This window comes from Macrobrachium nipponense, chromosome 10 (genome assembly GCF_015104395.2).
Source record: "Macrobrachium nipponense isolate FS-2020 chromosome 10, ASM1510439v2, whole genome shotgun sequence".
In the NCBI taxonomy this organism is placed as follows: Eukaryota; Metazoa; Arthropoda; class Malacostraca; order Decapoda; family Palaemonidae; genus Macrobrachium; species Macrobrachium nipponense.
The window spans coordinates 25,939,885-25,965,276 of record NC_087204.1 but is presented as its reverse complement, the minus strand read 5'-3'; the positions used below and the strand labels follow the sequence as shown (position 1 = coordinate 25,965,276).

Genomic DNA, 25,392 nt, shown 5'->3' with positions numbered 1-25,392 from the left:
GAGGTTGTCCCACGGATGTTGAAGAGCATCCCCTGCAGCTGCCCATGGGTCCGGCACAACCAAGTAGAAAACCTGGAGTTTTCTGTTGTGCCGGGTGGCGAACAGATCCACGACTGGACGCCCCCATAGGTTGAAGAGCCTTTACGCCACGGTCTGATGAAGGGACCATTCGGTTCCTATCACCTGATCCCAACGGCTGAGCTTGTCGGCTAACACATTCCTCTTGCCTGGAATGTAGCAGGCTGACAGCTCTACTGAGTGTGCCACGGCCCACTCGGGCACCTGCAACGTCAACTGGTGCAGCGGGAGGGACACTAGGCCCCCCCTGCTTGTTGATGTACGCCACTACCGTGGTGTTGTCACTCATCAACACCACCGAGTGTCCCACCAGACGGTCCCGGAACTCTCGGAGAGCGAGGAATGCTGCCTTGAGCTCCAGGACGTTGATGTGAAGGTGCTTGTCGCGATGGTCGCACATGCCTGCAGTCAGCAACTCCTCCAGGTGTGGGCCCCATCCCTCGGTGGATGCATCTGAGAACAGCAACATCTCCGGGGGGGGAGTGCGAGATTCCCGTCGTCCAGCCACCAGGCTAGGTCCTGCCTCACCTCCTCCGTGAGGGACACGGGAAGCAGGGAGGGTCCCTTGCCTGTGACCAACACTCCTTTAGTCTCCACTGAAGAGACCCCAGGTGAAGACGCCTGTGAGGGACTAGCTTCTCGAGAGACGACAGGTGACCGATCACGACCTGCCACTGCTGAGCTGGTTGCTCCTGTAGAGACAGGAACTGTCTTGCTGCCTCCCTGAACCTGCTGATCAGTGAATCTGCGGGGAAGACTCGCCCTGCTACCGTGTCGATCAGCATGCCCCGGTACTTTATCCTCTGCTTGGGCTCGAGGTCTGACTTCTCCTAATTCACTATGATCCAAAGATCGCAGCAGAATTCGAGGAGTCTATCTCTGTCCTGCAGCAACTGTGAGCTCGCAAGGACTAACCAATCGTCGAGATAATTCAGAAGACGTATCCCTACCGAGTGGGCCCAAGCCGACACCAGTGTGAACACTCCTGTGGGGCGGTTGAGAGACCGAAACAAAGTGCCCTGAATTGGTACACCGTCCCGTCGAGGATGAAGCGGAGGTACTTCATGGAGGATTGATGGATGGGTATCTGGAAATACACGTGCTTCAGATCCACCGAAAGCATGAAGTCATTCTCCCCGATGGAATCGAGCACTGAACGTGCTGTTTCCATCGTGAACCAAGTCTGGCGAACGAATCGGTTCAAGGGAGAGAGATCTATCACTGGGCGCCAGCCCCCCGTGGACTTCTCCACCAGGAAAAGTCGACTGTAGAAGCCCAGCGACTGATCCCATACGATCTCCACAGCACGTTTGCTCAACATGGCTTCTACTTCCTGCCGAAGAGTCACGTCCTTGGTCGAGCCAGTAACATAGGTTTGCAGATGGACCGGGTTGGAGGTGAGGGGTGGCCAAGACTCGAAGGGTAGTAAATATCCCTCCCGAAAGACGTTCACTATCCAGGTCTCCGCACCGTAGCGCTGCCATGTTGCCCAATGGCTCGCCAGGCACCCCCCCCACTTCCGGCAGCAGGTGAGGGGGAACGCCATCCCAAGCATTTCCCTCCTCTCTTCGACGACTTCTTCCAAGATCCTCCTCGAGAGAAGGACTGGGAGAAGGGCTGGATGCGATCACTCCTTCATGCAGAAGTCGAAGGCAGAGTCTTTCCTCTTGGCTTCGACGAGGCGATCATCTTGGCCGCAGAGGAAGCGCTAGCTAAACTCTTGGGCTTAGCCGCAGTCGTCCGAGGTTGCTCAGCCACCTTGGAGACTACCTGATGGACAAGACGGTCACGGTCGTCAGTGCGCCACTGTTCCACCGCAACGTCCACCATCTCTCTGGGGAAGAGAGAGGAGGAACTCCACACCAGTCCATTGCGAAGACCCAGGGCCGCCTCACGCCCAGCAGCCCTGGTCACTCGGGTGAGAACAGCGTCTCTACGCCGGAGAACCAGGTTGGCCCACAGGTTAGCCATCTGGTGGGCCAGGTAGGAGATGGCCCTACCTCCAGACTGGCTCAGTCTCACAAAAGCCGGGTCCCCTTCAGGAGTGATGTTCCCCAAGGAGGCCGTGGCTTTTGACACTGTGAGGGACCACAGGTCGATCCAGGAGACTGCTTGGAATGTTGCCATTGTGGTAGATTCCAAGGCAAGTGCCTCTTGCTGCGAGGAGCTGCTGCAGAGACACCCCCAGAGTTAGCCTAGCTAGCTCCGGGTTTACCTGTTTGGGCAGCAGAGGGTCCTCTGTCGCGGTAGAGGTGGAGGAAGGAGCTTGGAAGACCTACCGGACCGGACCGAACCGAACCGAACCCTCCTGTCCGGAGACGAGAGCGTCCACTTGGCTCGGTGCGCTGTCAGCCAAGGCCGATCGCGGCAGACCCACTGTCGTCCTGGGTACCTTCTTAGGTCCCCAGAATGACTCCATGCCCGATGTGGGCTTGGAAGGTGGGAGCGGCGATCCTTCCCTGAGGTCGTTGTGCTGACGAATCAAGCGCAATAACCTCCGTGAACGACTTCTGGATCTCAGGAGTGACTGCATCCTGCGGAGATGGACCGTCAAGCCCGTCCAGCAAGAATGCCCCCCCGAGACCCTCCTCCTTCCACAGGAGGAACCACAACAGACCCCTCCTGGACTCCTCCTGCCACTTGCACATACGATCTGGTCGGTCCTAGGACCGTTCCAGGTTCGTAAGGCGTCGTGGCGGGATCGCGAGGCTCCTGATAAGCCTCGCTCTTCCCGGTGAAGCCCGAGGAAGTTGAAGGGATCGGAGAGGAAGACCTGACGCTCCCCCTGCGCCCACCGTCAGAACCGGTGTGCTGAGGGGGCTGAAGGCGATCACCAACCCATGGTGGCGATCGAGCTGCAGGCCTGGTCGAGCGGCTGGACTGAGAACAGCGGTGACAGTCCCGAGCGTCAGAAGAGCTGCTGCTGGTCCCCCTCTCCGCCCGGTCCCGGTAGGAGCAGCGGTTAGGGGACCTGCAGAGTCCGCTGTCGCGATGGAAAGAGGCCTGTCCTCATAGCGCATCACGCCGCTTGGACCAGCTGAGGCTGGTTCAGGCGACCGAGGGGACTGCTTCTTCGCCTCAGCCCGCGAGCGGTCTGGGACTGTTGCGTCAACTCTGGGTACCAGCGTATCACTGCGAGAGCGATGCTGGTTGGGTGAGAGTCCCCCCACCTGAGCGACCCCCGCCAGTCTTCCACTCCGTGCCTGGATCCTGGCGCCGAGCGGACTCGGTTGCCTGGGTCTTGGCTGTACAGTCACCCGCAGGTGACCATACACTCGGTAACTCACGAACAAGAGGCCGAGACGGTACCTGGCGCCGAGGCAGAACCTCTGGCGCCAGGCGAGGAGGTACCGGTGTTAGCCGGCACTCCTCCGGTCCCGGTCTTTTTCTTCCTTGCAGAAGGAGAGACGGGCCCCGTTCCCGAAGGAACAGGAGGACCGGCGGAAGTCCCAACCATCCCACTGGAGTGAGACGGACCCTTAGAAGTCTCAGGGCAAGCCTTCTTAGGGGAGGAGGAGGCAACCTTCTTCTTCTTCGGCTGTGGGGCCTCAGAATTGAAGGGGAAGCGGCGGCAGACGACGACGAAGAAGACAATGAAGATGACGACGACACCTTCCTCTTCCTTCTTCTTCTTCTTCGTCAGCTTCCTCAGCACCACTGTCAGGTCTTCCATCCAGGACGGAGCCGGGGCAGTTGCTGAAGCAACAGGGCCCAACTGCGCCTGTCCGGAAGGACCTGGGGTGGGAGCAGCAACACCACGGGAAGGAACGACGGCGGCAGGAACTGGTACCGGAACTGGAGCGGCAGCATACTCAGGAACAGGAGGCGGGGCAGGAACCAGCGGCATCCTCTGCACAGGAGGCAGGTCCAGGGGAGAGCTCTTGGGACACCGGAAGTCCGGGGCTGCAGCAGGAGCGGCAAAACCAGGTGGTGGCGTCACAGCGGGCATCATAACCTCCAGCAGCGGCGCCTGCACAGCAGCTGTAGGGGTCACCGTGGCTACGTGCTGGGTGTACACCAGGTGCGGCGGAGCAGCGTAGCCAGGCGTGGACACCGTTGTGGTAGTCGTGGTGGTCGGGCCGTGCGTTACTGGCATGGCCCCTCTCGCCAGGTGACTCAGCAGCCCCTGGACCGTCTGTGTCCCTAGCAGCCCCAGCGTGTACCAGGCCCGTCCGAGATCGTCCCCCGTGGCAAGCAGATCTGAGGAAGGAAAAGTCGGGTGAGTTAGTGGGGGGGGGGGGGGTCTCCCCTAGCCCGGGGGGACAGTTCCCACCCCGAGCGAATGGAGGACCCCGAGTACAACTGGATGTCGGGGTATCTCGTCCCCCCTCCACGCCTGACTGACCAAGAGAGGAGAAGGAGCAAGAAACCTCCCCCGAAGGGGAAGGAGCCATATGAGGGAGCTGAGATGGAGAGAGAAAAGACGACGACGTGTCCGTAACCAAGGGCATAGCCGGAGAACCCTCCGACGACTCCTTGGCCGGCTTACGCGGCTTCTTCCTCCCCCGATAGCGCTCCCACTGCTCCTCTGACAAACATCACATGTCTCGGTGCGAGAGCATTCCCGCCCTCTACACCGAGTACAAAACTCATGAGGATCAACCTCAACAGATGATCGAGATGCCCCACACTTATGGCCCTTCACACCAGGGCACAATCTGCGGTTGATGGGGGAGTGAGGGGGTCTCTCCAGCTCTTGGGATTCCATTTCGAATCACAATAGAGCTGGATTCCATTTCGAATCACAATAATCACAGTATGATGTACAAAAACACACACGTACTTACGTATATCCTTTCACAAATATGACAATTTGTCGAAAATTGCATTTTTCCTAACTATACAAACCTGAGGTCCTTTAACAATAGGAAGTAGCTAGCGGCAGCTGGAACGGTCGTAAGCTCTCGAACAAGGGAAGAGAACGGTAGTTAACTGCTTGTCCGATCGTCACTGGGAGGTAAACAAATCAACTTTTGCTTTTGGCCCATGCAAAATACGCAGAGTGAGGGGGGGGGTGGCATGAGGAGGACTATATGTAAAGGACCTCAGGTTTGTATAGTTAGGAAAAATGCAATTTTCGACAAATTGTCATTTGTTCCGATAGTAATACAAAACCATCGGTCCTTTAACAATAGGAAGACTCACTTCTTGGTGGGAGGAATCTGAGTCTTTTAGATGAACAGACTGGTGTTCGTCCATCCCTGGAATGCCTCCCTGGTCGTAAGAGCGAGGGAGGGATCCAAGCCTCTGTCCGATTGATCGGGGTGTGCACCGCAGGATCAATGGTCAGACCTCTGGGCCGAGTACTAAGAGAGAGGCAAGCGTATCTCTTCGTACCAGCATTGTAAGAACTTTTTCCTGTACATGAGCAAATATAAAGTCATGGGTTTGTCTCATGTAGGCATCCACTTCCTCCCCCTTGTAGGAGAAAGTGGTGGATATACACTCCTATCCCTAGTTAAAGGGATAGGATGGAGCTCAGTCGAGTAGCTTACCTGCATCTGACTCCCTTCCAGCGTGGTGACGACCGTATCCCTCTGCCCACAGGTAGAGGTAGAGAAAGATGGTGAAGAGATGCCAGTCACACTCTCATTCACACATTCATTCTCCCAGTCATACCAGGAATCGATGCTGTTCTGCCTGCTCGGGTGCTGGGTAAGCTTACACAACGTGTTGAGCAGCCACCACAGGTCCCAAGGAAAAAGTATCCAAGGACTTGTGGGCTATATCCCGAAGGTAGAAGGACGTGAAGGTGGTCTGGTTGGCCCAGACACCTGCCTTCAGGACCTGCGCCACGGAGAAGTTCTTACGGAACGCTAAGGAGGGTCCGATACCTCTGACTTCGTGGGCTCTCGGTCGGAGCGTACGGATGTCGTCGCTACCATCAGCCTCGTACGCTCTCCTGATCACCTCACGTAGCCAGAAGAAAGCGGTGTTCTTGGAAACTTCTTTCTTGGTAACCCCAGTGCTAACGAAGAGGCGTCGACACTCAGGCGCCTGAGGTGTCGAGTTCTCTTCAGATAGCGCCGTTAGCGCCCACAGGACAAAGCAGCATCTCATCCGCATCGTTATCGGTGAAGTCCAGCAGGGGAGGAATAGCGTGAAAGACTCGAACCTTTGTCGTCAGGGATCGACGGATTCTGAGTCTTGGCTACGAAGTTCGGGACGAAATCGAGCGTCACAGATCCCCAGCCTCTGGTGTGTTTAACATCATAAGAAAGACCATGTAGTTCCCCTACTCTCTTCGCCGATGCCAGGGGCCAGCAAGAAGAGGGTCTTGAGGGTCAGATCCCTGTCTGACGACTAGGCGGAGTGGCTCGAAGGGTCCTATCTGCAGCTGCCCATGGTCCGGCACGGCTGAAAAGAAAACCTGAAGTTTTCTGTTGTGCCGGGTGGCGAACAGGTCTACGACGGTCGCCCCCACAGGTTGAAGAGCCTTTTTTCCGCCACGTCTTGGTGTAGAGACCATTCGGCGTCCCTATCACCTGATCCCGACGGCTGAGCTTGTCCGCTACTACATTCCTCTTGCCTGGAATGTAGCGTGCTGACAGCTCTATCGAGTGAGCCGTGGCCCACTCGTGCACCTGCACCGTCAACTGATGGAGCGGAAGAGACACTAGCCCCCCCTGCTTGTTGACATATGCCACTACTGTGGTGTTGTCGCACATCAACACCACTGAGTGTCCCACCAAGCGGTCCTGAAATTCTCGGAGAGCGTGAACGCCGCCTTGAGTTCCAGGACATTGATGTGAAGGTGCTTTTCGTGATGGTCCCACACACCTGCAGTCAGCAACTCCTCCAGGTGTGCGCCCCATCCCTCGGTTGATGCGTCTGAGAACAGAAGCATCTCCGGTGGGGGGGGGAGTGCGTATGGGCACTCCTCTTAAGAGGTTCTTGTCGTCGAGCCACCAGGCTAGGTCCTGCCTCACCTTGTCCGTGAGAGCCACGGGAAAGTAAGGAGGATCCTTGGCCTGAGACCAACTCTCCCTTAGCCTCCACTGGAGAGACCGCAGGTGAAGACGCCCGTGAGGGACTAACTTCTCGAGAGTGACGACAGATGGCCGATCACGGACTTGCCATTGCTGTCCTACTGTTCCTGCCGAGACAGGAACCGGCCGGCTGCCTCCCTGAATTTGCTGATACGCAAGTCTGCGGGAAAGGACCTTGGGGGCCCCTGCTACCGTGTCTATCAGCATACCCAGGTACTTCATCTTCTGCTTGGGTTCGAGATCGGACTTCTCGTAGTTTATCACGATCCCAGATCGCGACAAAACTTGAGGAGTCGATCTCTGTCCTGCAGCAACTGCGAGCGGGAGCTCGCCAGGACCAGCCAATCGTCGAGATACCTCAGAAGACGTATCCCGTGCGAATGGGCCCAAGCTGACACCAGAGTGAACACTCGCGTGAACACCTGTGGGGCGGTTGACAGACCGAAACAAAGTGCCCTGAATTGGTACACCGTCCCGTCGAAGATGAAGCGGAGGTACTTTCTGGAGGACTGATGGATGGGTATTGAAAATACGCGTCCTTCAAGTCCACTGAAAGCATGAAATCGTTCCCCCTGATCGAGTCGAGCACCGAGCGTGCCGACTCCATCGTGAACCGCGTCGTGCGAACGAAGCGGTTCAGGGGAGAGAGGTCTATCACCGGACGCCAGCCCCCCGATGCCTTCTCCACTAGGAAGCGGCGGCTGTAAAAGCCCACCCGGTGACTGGTCCTCCACGATTTCTACAGCTCTTTTCGCCAGCATGGTCTTGATCTCCTGTCGAAGAGCGTTGTCCTTTGATGATCCCCGGACATAGGTCTGTAGGTGGACCGGTTGGAGATGAGGGGGGGGCCGAGACTCGAAGAAGGGTAGTAGATATCCCTCCCGAAGGACGTCTACTATCCAGTTCTCGGCGCCTGTAGCGCTGCCAAGTTGCCCAATGGCTCGCTAGGCACCACCCCACTTCCGGCAGCAGGTGAGGGGGAACGCCGTCCCTAGCGTTTCCCTCCTCGCTTCAACTTCTTCCCACCACCTCCTCGGGGAAAGGAGGGCTGGGAGGAGGGCTGGTTACGGCCTCCTTTAGCAGACGTCGAAACAGCAGGAGTCTTCACACGGGGTTTGGACGGTGCAACCGTCTTCGCCGCCGTGGAAGCGCTAGCTAAGCTCTTTGGCTTAGCCGCAGTCGCTTGAGATTGCCCAGTAACCTTCGAGACTGCCTGGTGAACTAAGCGGTCACTGTCATCAGTGCGGACCGCCTTTCCACCGCAGGCAAATCCACCTCATCTCTCCGGGGGGAAAGCAGAGCTGGGGAAACTCCTTAATTCTGCGTCCATTGCGAAGCCCGAGTGCCGCCTCACGCCCGGCCCCCTTGGTCACTCGGGTAAGGACTGCGTCCCTACGTCGAAGAACCAAGTTGGCCCACAGGTTAGCAGTCTGATGGGCGAGGTAAGAGATCGCTCTTCCTCCAGACTGGCACAGTCTCCTGAAAGAAGCGTCGTCTTCGAGAGCAGAACTCCCAGAGCCGGCCGCTACTTTGGATATTGTGAGGGACCACAAATCCAGCCAAGAGACTGCCTGGAATGCTGCCATAGCGGTAGATTCCAGGGCAAGTGCCTCCTGCTGAGAGAACCAGAGGTTCTCCGACAGGAGCTGCTGCAGGGACACACCTGGAGTCAGCCTCGCTAACTCCGGGTTAACCTGTTTCGGCAGTATCGGGTCTTCCGAAGGCACATAAAATCGCCTCTGATGCTGTAGAGGAGGAGGAAGCAGCTTAGAAGGACCGTCCGGATTTCAGCGAATCCTCCCGTCCTGAGACGAGATTCTCAACTTGATCCAGGACTGAGTCTGCAAGCTCTGATCGCGGTAAACCCACCATCATTTTGGGTTCCTTCTTAGGACCCCAAAATGACTCGAGCCGGGAGTGGGCTCTCTGCCGGTGGTAGCGGCGATCCTTCCGCAAGGTCATTATGCTGATGAATCAGCTTAATGACCTCTGCAAAGTTCCTCTGTATCTCAGGGAGTAACTGCGTCTTGCGGCGTAGGGACCGTCCAGGTCCCCCTCCCCCAGCAAAGAACAGATCCGTGATACTCCTCCTTCAGAAGGAGGAACAGCGGCAGACCCCTGACGGTCACCTCCAACTACTTGCGCGTATGTTCTGGCGGTCCGGTCTAGAACCGTGCCTGATCCATACGGCATCATAGCGGGATCGCGAGCGGCGCACCTCTCGCGATCACTCCTCGGTACCTCGCTCCTCCCGGTATAGCCCGAGGAGGTTGAAGGTACGGGAGAGGCAGACCTGACGCTCCCCCCCTCGCTCGCTGGCAGGACCAGCGTGCGTGGAGGGCTGCTGCTCGATCGTCAACCCCCGCGGTGGCGATCGAGCAGCAGGCCTAGCCTTGCCGCTCGCCTGGGCGAGTGGCTCGGCTGAGAACGTTGACGCTGATCTCTAGCGTCAGGCGAGCTGTTGCTGGTTACCGTCTCCGCCCCCGGTCCCTATGGGAGCGGCGGTCAGGTGACCTGCTAGGCTCTCTGTCGCGGCGAGACCGGCCAGCGTCCTCTCGGCGCGTCGAGCCGCTGGTACCAGCCGTGGCTGGTACCGACGGCCGCGGGGACCCCTTCCTCGCCTCAACCCGTGGCTGGTCAGCGACCCGTCACGTCAAACCCGGAGCAAGCCAGTTGGTCGCCTGCTGGAGAGCGTCCACTGGCCTGGCGAGAGTCGTGTGCACGACTCTCGCCAGTCTTCTGCTCCGCGCCGCGGTCTTGACGGCGAGCGAGCTCGGGCGTCAAAACTTTGGCTGGACGGTCTCCCGTGGAATAGCGTCCACGGGTCGGTACTTCTCGCTAATCGCGAAAGCGGCCAGAGAACTGGGAAACCTGGATTTGGCGGGCAAGAAACCGCTAACCACCAGGTGAGGACGTACCAGCCGAGGCTGGTACACCTCTGGTCCCCGTCGTCTTCTTCTTTGCAGAGGAAGAGACGGGCCCCGTTCCCGAAGGAACAGGAGGACCAGCAGAAGAGCTCCCCGAATTGCCTGAGCGAGACGGGCCCTTAGAAGGATACCCGAAGGAGTCTTCTTAGGGGGGAGGAGGCAGCCTTCTTCTTCTTCGGCTGGTTAGCCTTAGAAGTCGAAGGGGAAGAGGAGGCAGCAGACGACGAAGAAGACGACGAAGACGACGACGACACCTTCCTCTTCTTCTTCGCCAGGCTCCGCAGGACAGACGTCAGGGGGTCTTCCATCCAAGGAGGGGTGAGCCGGGGCAGTTGCCGAAGCAACAGGGCCCGCCACTGCACCTGTCCGGAAGAACCTGAGACTGTAGCAGCACCACCAACAGCAGGAGCGACAGGAACAGGTCCAGGAACAGCAGGAACAGCAGGTACAGCATCTGAAAAGGAAGGAGCAGCAGGGACAGCAACAGGTACGGCAGGCACGGCAGGAACCACAGGAGAGCCAGGCGTCCTGTCGGCAGCCTACCGTCATTCTCGGCACTGGCGGCAGGTCTAGGGGGGTACTCTAGGGCAGCGGAAGTCCGGGGTCGGCAACACAAAAGAACCAGGTGGCGGTGGCACCGTCCTCTTTGGTACGGCAGTAATGGGTTTGTGCACCGCAGCCCCCAGTAGGTGTCACCGTCATTACATGCGGCGTGTACACAAGGTGCGGCGGCATGTCATATGCTGGTGTTGATATGGTGGTAGTTAGTAGTGGTTACCGCACCATGAGTGACCACTGCCGACCCCGCCAACCGCTGAAGCAAACCCCTAAATACTTGGCACTCCCTGCAGTCCCAGCGACTCCCACACCTGTCCAAGGTCGTCCTTCGCTGGTGGCACATCTGCGGAAGCAACAGTCGGGTTAGTACGAGGGGTTTCCTCGCGCCTGGGGGGAGAAGAACCCCACCCAGAGCGGACGGAAGACCCCGAATACAACTGGACGTCCGGGTAGCGGGCGCCCTCCTCCACACTCGACGGATCGAGTGAGGAGAAGGACTCCGCTACCCCCCCGCAGGGGAAGGCAGTGAAAACGTGGGGGCTGACCGGAGGCAGGAAGGAAGACGAAGTGTCAGTTACCAAAGGAGTCACTGGAGAGCTTTCCGATGACTTCTTTGGAGGCCTAAGTCTCTTCCTGCCCTCGTACAGAACCCACTGCGCCTCGGACCAATTCATACAAGTTATACATGGTTCGTTCCGGGAGCATTCTCGCCCCCGGCAACGAGTACAAACCTCATGTGGATCCACGTCCACGAATGATCTAAATCCGCCGCATCTACGCCCCTCCAGCCCGGGACACACTCTACGGGCGACTGGGGGGCTGGGCGGCGGCGAAATCTCCATTCTTGATCAAGTCATAATTGCAGCAATAATGAATAAAGAAATGTACAAGTACTTACAATCATCCACACTCAAAACTAAACCAGAAAAGAGGGCTGATACTCAAAGCAAACGACAAAAGCGGGCAGAGCGATGACGAACACGTCCTATCTCCACACGGCCGAAAGCAAAAGTGATTTGTTTACGCGCGACGATCGGACAAGCAGTTAACTACCGTTCTCCCCTTGTTCGAAGCTTACGACCGTTCCAGCTGCCGCTTGCTACTTCCTATTGTTAAAGGACCGATGGTTTGTATTACGTATCGGAACAAACACACAGTAAGAGAGAAAGAAAAAACCTTCATGCAGTGAAGCAAACAAAGCATACGACAAGAAGTGGGCAGAGAGGTGAGCAACACATCCATCCACCTACACGACCGAAAGCAAAGTGACTCCTCTCCTCGCAGTCCAGCTGACCGCCAACTGCCGGATAAGTAGTTAACTACCAAACCCCCTTGTTCGAAGCTTACGGCCGGTTCAGCTGCCGCTAAGTACCTTCCTATTGTTAAAGGACCAAGGGTTTGTATACGTATCGGAGCAAAGCTTAATTATTTCATATGAAAGTTACAAGTGTTCCCAAAAATGTTTCAAGACCAAAAACTTGAAAAATTACATACTAATTAACTTTCTAGCAAATCAGGGAACATATTTATATTCTCATAAGGCACACCTGACAAGAATTGTTCTTCATAGAGGAGTGAAAACAGTTGAGAAAAAGCAAATGAAGCATAGAGAACACAGGAACCAAAGAGATGCTGCAAAGATTCTTTAGTTCAGCCTAAAATGGATCTTCACTGTAAATAATAGGTGCTACCCATAAAACCGTTAGGTTACATACAAAGTGAATTGAGATTTGAGAAACAATTATAGTGCTCAATAACTAAATACTGCATTAATGAAATATATCTTTTGCAACCCCACCCCCATAATCATGAGAAGTGCCAAATTTCTTTTTAACTTTTAGTTTTATTTATAAAAGAACCAAATTTCTTTTTAACTTTTAAAGCTTCATTTATAAAAGAACCAATTTCTTTTTAACTTTTAGAGCTTTATTTATAAAAGAACCAATGTTAAAGAAAAATTATATATAAGTACGTATATAATGTTTAGTGACTTACTTTAACAACAAACACCACATTGGCAACAGGGTTGTGTTGATAAAACAGGAGAAGTCCACACTTTTTGCACTTTTTTCTGTACTGCTTTTCAATTCCCTCTGTTCTGCGAATGAAAACTGTTTCATCAGGATCACAGACGAGTCTGTGCGCATGGCGGGATCCATCTATGACTCGGGCACCATCACGTCTGCGCAGAGGTAATTTCTCCATGGTGCAATCTGAAATGAAGAACAGATATTCTATCATCTGATAGGTAGTGATAATACAGTATATATCTCTTTAGGCAGATTTTTCTTTCACTTTGGAATGCTCATCATGAGGGATTAAAACAAAAGTAAATCAGAAATCAGTTGTTTATCAATGAACGCCTGAAACACAGCATGAGGTGACGATCAATGTCCTCTGTCAGACTGTCATTCTGCTTACAAAAAAAAAAAAAAAAAAAAAAAAAAAAAAGTTGCCATTTACCCCTAATTTAGCTTATAGTGTTACCAACTGATGTTTCTAAAATTTGTATGTCACCATCTAATTCTCTGTCTCCCTCTCAACCTTCTCCCACTAACAGGTTCTTCTCAAGCCCTCTTTACTCCTTCATCATCCATCCTTAACACATGCCCATACCATCTCAATCGTGACTCTCTTATGCTCAAGCAGCAATATTCCCATGATTCACCTCAGCATTCTCATCTCCCTTCTCTCAAGCTTTACTTCCTCTTTTCTTCTTAAGAGCCCATGTTTCCAATCCATACATATCACTGTGCTATAGTAGATCTTGACTTTTTGCTTGACTGGCATTTTATCACATACTACTCCATCTATAGCTCTCCACTTCCTTCACGAAGCTTTTATCCTACTGTAAACTTCAGCTTCACATCCTCCCCCATGGCTTAGAGTATATCTTAAGTATTTAAACTTTCCGCCTGTTTTATAATCAAGTCTCTTCTTTCTTGTATTACTATTCTGTCTCTATCTTCCTGGCTGCTCACCAAAACCTCAGTTTTATTCACATTCACCTTTAAGCCACCCTCTCTAAAGACTCTTGCCACACTCCAACCCTTCTCTGTAGGTCCTCCTCAGCAGTAATCACTAGATCATTGGCGTACAACAACTCCCACAGCACTTCATTCCTGATCTCTTCACCCAACACATCCATGATCAGCACAAACAAAACTGGGCTTAATGCTGACCCCTGGTGTAATCCAACACTAACTTCAAAAGTTTTCTGTTTCCCCAAATGCAGTTATTACTTTTGTCCACCTTCAATGTTACAGTGGGTATTGATTTTACATGACAAAATTCTACAAATACTACACACAAAAACCTGTAAAGGTAACTAACCTATGATTACTGCCATTTGTCCACAAAGACAATAGTAAACAATTAAGGGTTTATCTTCACTGTATTCTTGCTGATCCTTGGCATCAGAGACGACGACACTACCAGAAACTACCTTCGGCATTCTGTCAGGTACAGAAGTTGCAGCAATGAAGAATACAGGGTCAGTAGAACCAGATTAACAATATCCTGCAAATAAAATCAATGTGTCACTTACATGTTAAAGATAAGCACTACCTCACCATGGGTCTATGATTAGCATTTTAAATATTCTCCTCTTAAGCTGTTAGTCCTAAAAATAAAAACCACTTCACTATAAATACCATAAACTTGCAGGATCAGTAGGCCATTATTGATCATCTAAATAAAAAACGTATGGTCTACAGTAGTAATTCTAAATCTTGATCTATACTATTTTGGTGACATGACAGATTTGTCAGACCAATAAGACAAGTTATCTTCAACTTAGAAGGCATAGGTAAGGGGAAAAAATACCAAATTTGTAACTAATTTGTATTTTTCATAACTAACAAACCTGAGGTCTTAACATTAGGATTTACTAGCGCCAAGCTGGAAACCGGTAGAATTAAAATTACACTTGTGAGATCCAGGGACTAATGGCATCTATACCAGGTCACGGGGCATGTATACCCAGAATGCCCACGGCTACCTGTGACCCATCAGTTATTTTCCTACCGCCTTTAAGATAAGACGTGTTACTGTCTATCTCATTTAAAGCCGGTTTTTCAGTTTGCCCGTTCTTTATCCATTTCATTTTTTTTTATTTTTCATTCCTTTTCTTTCTCCAAGTGTGATCAGTGTGTGGTAAGAGTGTATACCTTTGCCGCTGCCTAAAGTGGGCAACTTAAGGAACACTGACGATAATACTTTCCATCCATAATGTGTGAATGACACTAACTGACCAAAATTCTAAGTACAAAATCTGATAATCTGATAACCGGGTTCTCCCGTGAAGACACTAATGTGTACAGCCTCCAGCCTCCAGCCTCCAGAACAAAACTGAAGGGAATGTGCAGCCTCTACAATCTCCAGTGAGCTGAGAATTCATTAGTTTACGTAGTCTGTTCACATCTTTTTCTAGTAGTCATACTCCAACTTTCTTGCAGAAAGTGGTAACATTCATACGTACACATTACGTGTCTGAGAAGTTTACCAGTTATTCATGTAATTGTTATAATCATAATGCTCACATGATAAGTTGATTACTACTTCACATTTTGCATCGTTCACTTTCGGATGTTTGTGGCAGCCAGATGTATGACAAGGCTGGAAAGTTGTTTCCGCCATAGTTTTGCTACTTTGATGGAGTGAAGTGCTGCTAACAGTCCTTCTCACGTATTTTAAGTGGCATTTTGAGTGAATTGGGAACAAAATGTGTATAATTACAATCAAAATAAGCACTGTGGAGCTCCAGTTGTGATGTCAGTAAGGATAAAACCACAGATTACATGTCTCCTACTTTTACTAGTATAGGCAACATTACATGTATGTGCAATTAGTGTTCACTGCATCGTTAAGTGTGCACTAGGAAGTGAGCACTAGGAAGGAAGTGTCCACTTGCCATGATAATTCATTGTTATTTGGTGGGGCGCCCTATTGGATTCAAAACTGCCTTGAACACTTATTTTAAGAAGACTTCACAGGCTTATTATGGTTGGTATGGCAGTTTCCTATAATCTAGCTCATTTTGTTAATGAAACTTCAATCTTTTGAAAGGTTTGCTTGGTTTAATTTTGTCGTTTTACCAATTAGGGTAAACGACCGAGCAGCGACATGTTGACTCGCAGAAAAACCACTTTTTCACTACATATTTAATTGGTGAAACAACAATACAATTAAATCTTTAAGCATACAATTAAAAAGATTGAACTCGGTGCTTATCTGACTGTAACTATACACATTTTGTTCTTAATTCACTCCAAATTCCACTTGAAATAGGTGAGGGTTTGCTTACAGCAAAGCCGTGGCATGAACAATTTTTCAGCCTTATTGTACATCTGGTTGCCAAAAACATCAGCGAGCAGATTAGTGAATTGTTCATTACAAAAATTTTGTATTTTGTTGCAAGCACATTTCATTGATTTAAGTCCATATTACTATTTTGACTTTTTTCTTTATTAATTATGGCTGAAATAAATGTACTCTTTAATGATTGCATGCTAGGACTAGAGTCCCAAAGTATGACACAATCACTACCGCTCCAGCCACTTGTCTGTTTTCGCTCCATGTGAAATTAATGAGACCGACTTTGAAACAGCCAGAAAATCATCAATATAAGAAAGTTAACATTGAGACCCATATATTTTGATTAATAAAAATATAAATACTATATATAATAGTATGTAAAAAGTGCTTGTTGACTATCCAAAAAATTAAATGACAACTACTCAGCATATTCATATTTTATATACATAACATTATATAAATACTGTAGCTATTTTTCTTAATCAATATGGGTCTAAATCCTAACTTCCCTATACTATTAAGGATTTTATGGTCTATTCAAATCTGGGCCTTTTAATTTCTTATGGGGATAAATCTTTCCTGTGGCGCTGGCATTATGAAAGCTCAAATTATATTTGGAATAAGATATCATTAGTATTGGAAATTCATAAATTCTCATTCTAAGTATTCAAAATCTTCACTTTCAATCATGTAAAGATAAGTACTAGGTATCTAGTATACTGGCACCCCCGAAAATTCGAGGTTTCTCCAGGTCACATCTCGAATAGCGTCAACTTTCACCATTGTTGGAAACTGTACCAGCATCTATGGGTACAAATGTTTTGCGGAATTAGCACAGGAAATGGGCAGTTTTACTGAAGTGACTCAGCAAACATCGTGATGGCGTCCATTGTCTACATTTAAGGAGTTTTTAAGTAAAAATATCAAGAGCGTCATGACAGAATGTTAGCACTGCACATGGCTAGACCTTTGTTAACCTCTGTTTAATCGGAAATTATGCCTTCATTTCGTAATTTAGGAGAAAACTTACTTCGAGAGAGTAGAAGTCTCAATGTGTTGCCTGGTTGGGCCACAACTCTTGACTGATGCTCATGGGAGGCAGAGGATTCAAGGGTAGATCTATATTACTATTCTGCGGCGGCCTAGACTATGGCAGTTACAGGTTTTTCTATGCAGTTTTACCTCCTGAACAAGAATTTAAAGTAATATTTATTCAGAAGTCTGTAATTAACCCCCAAGGGCTCGTACTAAACATGGCGAAATACATTTGACGCCCTAATTCCTGGTGGCTTTCATCTTCGCGGGGATGAACGATGCGGAATGCTTATATAGAAATACCGATTTAAGTACTTTTTCAAGCCGCTCTGTCATTTACCCTGAAGATCAAGTGAAAATGTGAACTTTCAGTGACTGAATGTTTGCGGCCCAGACATTTATCCAACATCAGCTCCTTTCATGTTAACCATATGCAGGAAGCTTAGAAGCATAGCACAAACACTCCAATACTACAGAGTTGTGGTAGGTCTATTAATATAAATTAATACCCTTGAATGGCCTATTTACAGCGCTTTTGTTTATTTCCCCATTCATGCCTGTAAAAGTTTGGTAACGGACACTATGCTCATGCCATTGGGCCTGGTGTATCTTTAAGGGCTAAATCCTACCAATAGCCTAGCCTAGTTAAGATAACAGGCCTATGATCAATTCCAATTTAGCTACTGGGTAGATCTAGGGTAAACAATCACGGACGATCCATCGTCATCACACTGGCCGGGTCTTATTCACTCGATACTTAATTGGTGAAACAAGAATACAATTAAAACTTTAAGTATACCATTCAAAAGATTGAAGTTTGTCAACATAATGTGATATATGAAAGCCCATACAAACTGAAATAAGCATGTGATGCTCTTCGTAAAATATGTTTTCAAGGCAGTTTTGAAATCCAATATGGCGGCTATCATCAGGCTGGCCGGTCTAATCACGGACAATCCACCATCTTTCCCAGCCTTCCCAGCACTCATTTGAACAATGTTAGCGCATATATCTAATGTTTATTGATCTTACACAAGTTTGCAGTTGTAATCAGCACAATAAAACAACATTTTGTTGCCTATATTAGTGAAAGTATGAAACTTTTTATTCCCGGGGTCATGGTTTGAAATGAATTCATTTTTACCTTGTAATCGGTGGTTTTATCCTTACTGCCATCACAACTGAAACTCCACAGTGCTTATTTGATTGTAATTATACACATTATTGGTCTTAATCCACTCCAAATTGCACTTGAACCACGTTGCTGTTCCTGGTTCCAAAGCGCTCACTCCACAAACACAGTTACGAGCAGCGAGGTGCAAAGCTTTATTCCCTTCATTGTTTACTTTACTCATTATTTAGTTTAACTTTACTTTGTAACTTCAAAATGTTTATTTAATTCATGTCTAGCGTCCCTGTTTTGCAACCAAATTGCCCTGAAAAATTACAGATATTTCCAAGGTAGATATAATCCAATGTTTCTAACCTTGTCGTACATCTGGCTGCCGAAAACCATCGCGGAGCAGACGACGGATAGCGGATTATAATTTTTTTTTCTCTCTTTGTTAGCACTTATTAGTCTGTATTAATATTTTGATTTTTTTTAATAACTGTATGCCACAAATAAATGTAACCTTTAATGTTTGCATGCTAAGAATGGCAATATCATCGTTGCCGCATTAGTGGAGCTTCACACATACGCCAATGCATTATTATAATCTGTTTCCATGAATTCTAGTTGTCATAGTAATGCAATAATAATAAAATTGCTTTAATATTTATGTATATATACTCCCAATACATAGGCTAATTTCACCAATTTTCACGTTTTGTGAGAGAGAGAAGGGAAGGTGATGGAAGGAAGGACAGGGGTGGCGGTGGAGGTGGGGGGGAGAGGGTAGGTGGAGCTTTTTACTCCTGTGTTCGTATCCATTTCTAGATAATGGAGTTTTTGTCTCTTGGTACAAGGACAAGTGTCGTTATTCTTTAGATTAGGGATTCACGATACCCTTATAAATTACGGCACTGGGTGTAATGCACTATATAGCAAAATCTCGTTCTGATAGGAGTGCTCATTACAGAAATATTGCCAAAAAACATGCTTGCACTGTCTCTGAAACCCATAGTAGGTATGCTGCTTAGTTGTTAATCAAGTTTTTTTTAATCAAGTACTATTTTTTACAAGCTAGCTATTGTATAAATTTGTATTTTTTTCAATCAAAACATATGCTCCTTAATACTAACTTTCCTCTTTTAAGGACTTTCTGGTCATTGCAAATTCGGCCCCATTAATTTCTTATGGTGGGAAAACTGACCGAGGCCCAGGGACCGAAAGCGATTGCGTCACACTACGGCGGTAATCCGGCAGTAAAACATCTTCACATATCCAAAAAGTAAATAATAAAGATATATATGCGCATTACGATTATAACAATTACATGAATAGCTGATAACAATCTGCATGAATAACTGGTAAACTGTTCTGCAAAAAAGTTGAGTATAGCAATTCATCTACAATAGGTACGAAAGTCGAGATGTCGTGACGTCATAATACAGGACTTAAAAAAACTTTCTAATTCAGAAAAATAATCATATACTTAAATTTGAGTCAGAAATAGTTACTTTTTCAATAACGAATATTTTCAAATTAATCATCATAAATATGTAAAATATTGATGTTTTACTATTTATCTAAATAATTATCTAGTGCACGCTTCGTCGTCTTCTTCTACCAAAACTGTAGTTTCATTAAAAACGTTGTGGCAAGGGACCGTTTTCCGATTGTTGTGATGAAAGTGCCCCAGCGTCTATGGGTATAGGGTAAAAAACCGCATGGTACAGGGGTGGACCATGTACGATCAATGTGTACAACCCCAAGAAAAGTACATTATAACGCGTCCTGACACCGGAGTAGAGGTCTTTAGCTCCGTTTCTCACCAACAACAAGTCGCGTCTGATGCCCATCTCCGATGTCAGGAGCGCGTTTAATGCACTTGTTTTCCGGGGTTGTACACATTGATCGTACATGGTCCACCCCTGTACCATGCAGTTTTTTTACCCTAAGAGGTGTGCGGATTTATCACAGGAAATAAGAAGTTTGTTGACACAAGCGACTCCGCAAACATCGAGATGGCGTCAATCTTCTAAGATATTTACACATAAGTAAAAATTTTGAAAGCGTTTTGGTGAAGTTTGCACTGTTGGCCACCCTTTTCACTACCCTCTGTTTAATGCTTAAAATATAACCTTAATTTCTAACTTTGGAGAAAATACTTACTTCGAGAGGAGAGTAGAGGTCTTTAGCTCTGTCTCTCACCAACAACAAGTCGCAACTGATGCCCATCTCCGGTGTCAGGACGCGTTATAGGGTAGATCACCACGGCAGGCCAACCAGGCCACCTACATTCAACGCTTGCCACCCTCCAAAAAAGTACATTATAACGCGTCCTGACACCCGAGATGGGCATCAGTCGCGACTTGTTGTTGGTGAGAAACGGAGCTAAAGACCTCTACTCTCCTTTCGAAGTAAGTATTTTCTCCAAAGTTAGAAATTAAGGCCAAATTTTAATATTTAAACAGAGGGTACTGAAAACGGTCTCAAACGTAGTGCAAATCTCACCAAAACGCGTTCAACATTTTTACTTACAACTCGAGGTATTTAGAAGATTGACGCCATCTCGATGTTTACGGAGTAGCTTGTGTCAATAAACTAACCATTTCCTGTGATAAATCCGCACACCACTTGTGCCCACAGACGCTGGAGCACTTTCATCACAACAATCGAAACACGATTTCTCACCAACAAGCAAGCCAGGAGTAAACAGCTGTTTTGGTAGAAGATGACGAGAAGCGTGCTCTTAGCTAATTTTTAAAAATAAGTAGTAAAATCATCAATATTTTACATATTTATGATGATTAATTTGAAAATATTCGTTATTGAAAAAGTAACTCGACTCTGACTCAAATTTAAGTAATTATTTTTCTGAATTAGAACGTTCTTTTAAGTTCTGTATTATGACGTCACGACATCTTGACTTTCGTACCTATTGTAAATAATTGCTATACTCAACTGTCATTGCAGAACAGTTTACCAGTTATTCATGCAGATTGTTATCAGCTATACATGTAATTGTTATAATCGTAATGCGCATATATCTTTATTATTTACTTTTTGGATATATGAAGATGTTTTACTGCTGGATTATCGCCGTAGTGTGACGCAATCGTTTTCGGTCCATGGGCCTCTGTCTGTTTTCGCACCATAAGAAATTATGGGGCCGAATTTGCAATGACCAGAAAGTCGTTAAAAGAGAAAGTTAGCATTGAGGGGCATATGTTTTGACTGAGAAAAATACAAATTTATTCAATAGCTAGCTTGTAAAAAATACTTGGTTATAAAAACTTGATTGACAACTAAGCAGCATGTCTACTATGGGTTTCAGAGACAGTGCAAGCAGGTTTTTGGGCAATACCTATTTCTGTAACGAACACTCGTAACAGAACGAGATTTTGCTATAGTGCATTACACCCAGTGCCGTAATTTATAAGGGTATCGTGAATCACTAATCGTAAAGAATAACGACACTTGTCCTTGTACCAAGAGACAAAAACTCCATTATGCAGAATGGATAAGCAACACTCGTAATAAAGCTCCACCTACCCTCTCCCCATCCCCCCCCCCCCCCCTCCACCGCCATCCCTTTTCTTCTTCGTTCCTCCGCCTCCGCCTCCTTTCTCTCTCTCTCTCTCTCTCTCTCTCTGTTGCCATTCGGTATGTGTTAACCCTCCAAACTGGGTATAAGACTACACACAAAACGTTGAAATTGGTGAAATTAGGCTATGTATTGGAAGTATATATACATAAATATTAAAGCAATTTTATCATTATTGCATTACTATGACAACTAGAATTCATGGAAACAGTTTATAATAATGGAACGGCGTATGTGTGAAGCCTCCACTAATGTGGCAACGATGATTTTGCCATTCTTAGCATGCAAACATTAAAGCATGCAAACATTAAAGGTTACATTTATTTCTGGCATACGATTATTAAAGAAATTCAAAATACTAATAAAGACTGAAATCAATGAAAAGTGCTAGCAAAAACAAAAAAGCAAAAAAAACAAAAAAAAAACATGTATATAATTCACTTCTCCGTAGTCGTTCCTCTATGCACTTTTCCGTATTCGTTCCTCTATGGTTTTCGGCAGCCAGATGTTCGAAAACGTTAGAAACATTTGATTTTATCTACTTTAGAAATATCTGTAATTTTTCGGGGTAATTTTGTTGCAAAAAAGGGATAATATACATGAATTAAATCAAAATTTTTAAATAACAAAGTAAATTTAAACTAAATAACGAGTAAAGTAAACAGTTTAGGGAATAAAACTTTGCAGTTTCGTTGTCTGTCGTCGTCTGCTGTTCATAACTGTGTTTATGGCGCGCGCGCGTGTTTATGGCGCGTGCGCGCTTAGAAACCAGAAACAGCAACGGGTTTAAATTGCAATGTGGAGTGAACTGAGACCAAAATGTGTATAATAACAATCAAATAAGCACTGTGGAGTTTCAGTTGTGATGGCAGTAAGGATAAAAACCACCGATTACAAGGTAAGAATGAATTCAGTTCAAACCATAACCCCGGGAATAACAAGTTTCATACTTTCACTAATATAGGCAACAAAATGTTGTTTTATTGTGCTGATTACAACTGCAATCTTGAGTAAGATCAATAAACGTTACATAGCTATATACGCTAACATTGTTCAAATGAGTGCTGGGAAGGCTGGGGAAAGATGGTGGCCATCACTGATCAGAACCTTCCATGAAAAACGTAGCCGCCATATTGGATTTCAAAACTGCCTTGAAAACATATTTTACGAAGAGCTCATATGCTTATTTTAGTTCGTGTGGGGCTTTCATAGCTATATCACATTATGTTGACGAAACTTCAGTCTTTTAAATGGTATGCTTAGAGTTGCAATTGTATTCTTGTTTCACCAATTAAATATCGAGTGAATAAGACCCGTCCACCGTGATGAGGGTTGGCCTGCCGTGGTGATCTACCCTAAGTACTTTTTCGGAGGGTGGCATGCCGTGATCGTCGGTGAGTTGATCCAGGCCATGCGGTTGTTTACCCTAGCTACCTACATCAGAATATGAATTTTACCGGTAAAACGAGTTTAGTTTCGCGGCATCCGGTACCTACTAAAACTTCACTTAGGAAGACGTGCCCTGACCTGGGGGTGGGGGGGCGCCCTGAACCCACACAAAAAGGCGGTAACCTGTCCTGGTATGAGAGTAAGGGGAACAAGGCAGCGCATCTAAACTCTTTAAGTTTTACCCATCCAAGACCTTGGCTTTGAGAAAATATCAAGAAATAAACTCAGCATGCAGTTATTAAATAGCGTTACCTTCCACCTCACTGATTTGTAATATAGATCCAAACTTCCCGACTTGTATACCACAATTCCACAACCATTGAATAGCCTGAGTCTACAACTGCGGAGTGCGGACCGCAAGCAAAGGAAGGGTTTGTTTACTATGACGTCATACAATGGATCTTCTTCATCATTTTGTTCATTAGATTTTACTTCTGAGTGGAAGGAGGGTTCATAAGTAAGGGAGAGCTGAAGAAAAGAGAAAACTTTCAGACGACTAGAATGCTCTAAAAAGGAAGTCCAGAGGAATATAGATAGAAACAAAAGAATTGTTAGAAGTGTATATGAGTCAGAGGTAGGAAAATGTAAAGTAGATAGAATTGTAAATAATTTAGAGATAGGGAGTAATAATATTTTTAGGAGTGTAAATAAATTAGATTTAGGAGAAAATAGAATATCTAGTAGTAATGTTAAGAGCTCTGAGGGAGGAAGTAGAAGGGAAATTAGTTTAGGGCAGGTAGGTGTAGGAAGTAACTTTAGTAACAATCTTAGACTATTAGACCTAGAAGAAAAAAGTGGTTTGCAAAAGATAGATAAAGGGTTAGATGGTAGAAGCAATTTTGTAAATAGAGAAAGCGAAAAAATAGGGAGCAAGACAGAAGATATATCAAGAAATCTTGAAATAAAGCTTATAAACACCCAAGGACTGACAAAAGCAAAAATAATCGAGCTAGTAGAGATAACAAAAGAAAACACAATTTTGTGCATAACAGAAACACACCTTAAACAGCAAAAATTACTATTCCCAACAAGCATCAGAGTGGTAGACTCAATGAGAGATGAAGATGACACCAAAGGAGGAGGCCTACTAATAATGTACAGAACCAAAGGAGAGATCCAGATAGAAAAAGAAAAGTCGGAACACAAAGACATTCTTATAGTAAAGGTTAATTATAGAACAACAATATTCTACATAATTCTGGTCTACATGTCAACTAGTGATAAAGAAAGAAATAAACGAATAATAAGCGCCTTACATGTAGCCATAGAAAAATCCACAGACCTGCCTATGATAGTCCTTGGGGATTTCAATGGGCATTTAGGTTTCCTAGGGACACAAGAACTTGACCAAAAGGGAAAATATGTTATGGACTTGATGGAAAAATATGATTTAACGCTATTAAATGGAGATCCCAGCTGCAAAGGAGAGATAACCTGGAGTAGAGGAGATCAGAACAGTGCCATAGACTTTGCCCTAGTCAACCAAAATATGTATAAAAAATATGAATGTATGGAGATAGATGAGGGAAAATATGAATATGATCTATCAGACCATCACCTCATAAAGGTCCAATTCAAAATGAACACTAAAGTAAGGAAAACATTCAGAAATGAAACAAAAGAAATCAAATATTTGAAAGTTACAGAAGAGTCTACCAGGAAATACCTTGATATAGAGTATAAAGTAAGCCAACAAGACAGAAAAGGAGATCTAACCCAGTTGGAAGAAACAATGAGTGAAGCAAAAACAAATAACTTAGAGAAGATAATCAAAAGAAGGTTGAAGACAGAAAAGCAAGAAGAAATAGAACCAGTATGGGTCACCAAAGAAACAAAGAAAGAAATAAGCCAAAGAAGGGTATATAACAAATTAAAAAGGAAAGCCACAAGTATAGAAGAAAGAAGATACTATGAAGAAGCATATCTTAAACAAAAACAAAAAGTACAGATAATAATAAAGAAAGCATATGAAGAATATGAAGAAAAGATTAGAAATGAGATAATGAATGATAAAAACAGACACAGGAAAATCTGGGAATATATAGACATGCTGAGAGGAAAGACCACATCAGAAAAAGAATGGATAAGAATATTCGATGAAAATAAGCAAGAGATGAAGGACGAAACCCTAGGGAAAGAGCTGGTAAAATTCTGGGAAACTATATACCAAAAAGAAGAAAACAAAATAGGAGAGATATGGAATGAAAGCAAGAAAGAACAGTAAAAACATGACATGGAAGCAATAGTGAAAAGATTAGGACAGCAGATGAAATGCCATATATCTTTAAGAGAACATATGCATGGAGTGTATGACCCAACAGAGACAGA

At 46.7% G+C, this 25,392-nt stretch overlaps 1 protein-coding gene across 1 annotated transcript in view; it reads right to left on the bottom strand.

Annotated features, from left to right (window-relative positions):
• Positions 1 to 23,451, bottom strand: part of LOC135223495 (STING ER exit protein-like) — a 40,228-nt gene extending 16,777 nt beyond the window's left edge. Inside the window, exons 1-3 of the mRNA XM_064261937.1 lie at positions 23,317 to 23,451; positions 13,886 to 14,071; positions 12,548 to 12,765 (exon numbers count right to left, since the gene is read on the bottom strand). Of these exons, the coding sequence (XP_064118007.1) occupies positions 12,548 to 12,765; positions 13,886 to 14,006 (339 nt within the window). The 5' untranslated portion in view covers positions 14,007 to 14,071; positions 23,317 to 23,451. The remainder of the gene's footprint in view (positions 1 to 12,547; positions 12,766 to 13,885; positions 14,072 to 23,316) is intronic.
• Between the last annotated feature and the right edge of the window lie 1,941 nt (positions 23,452 to 25,392).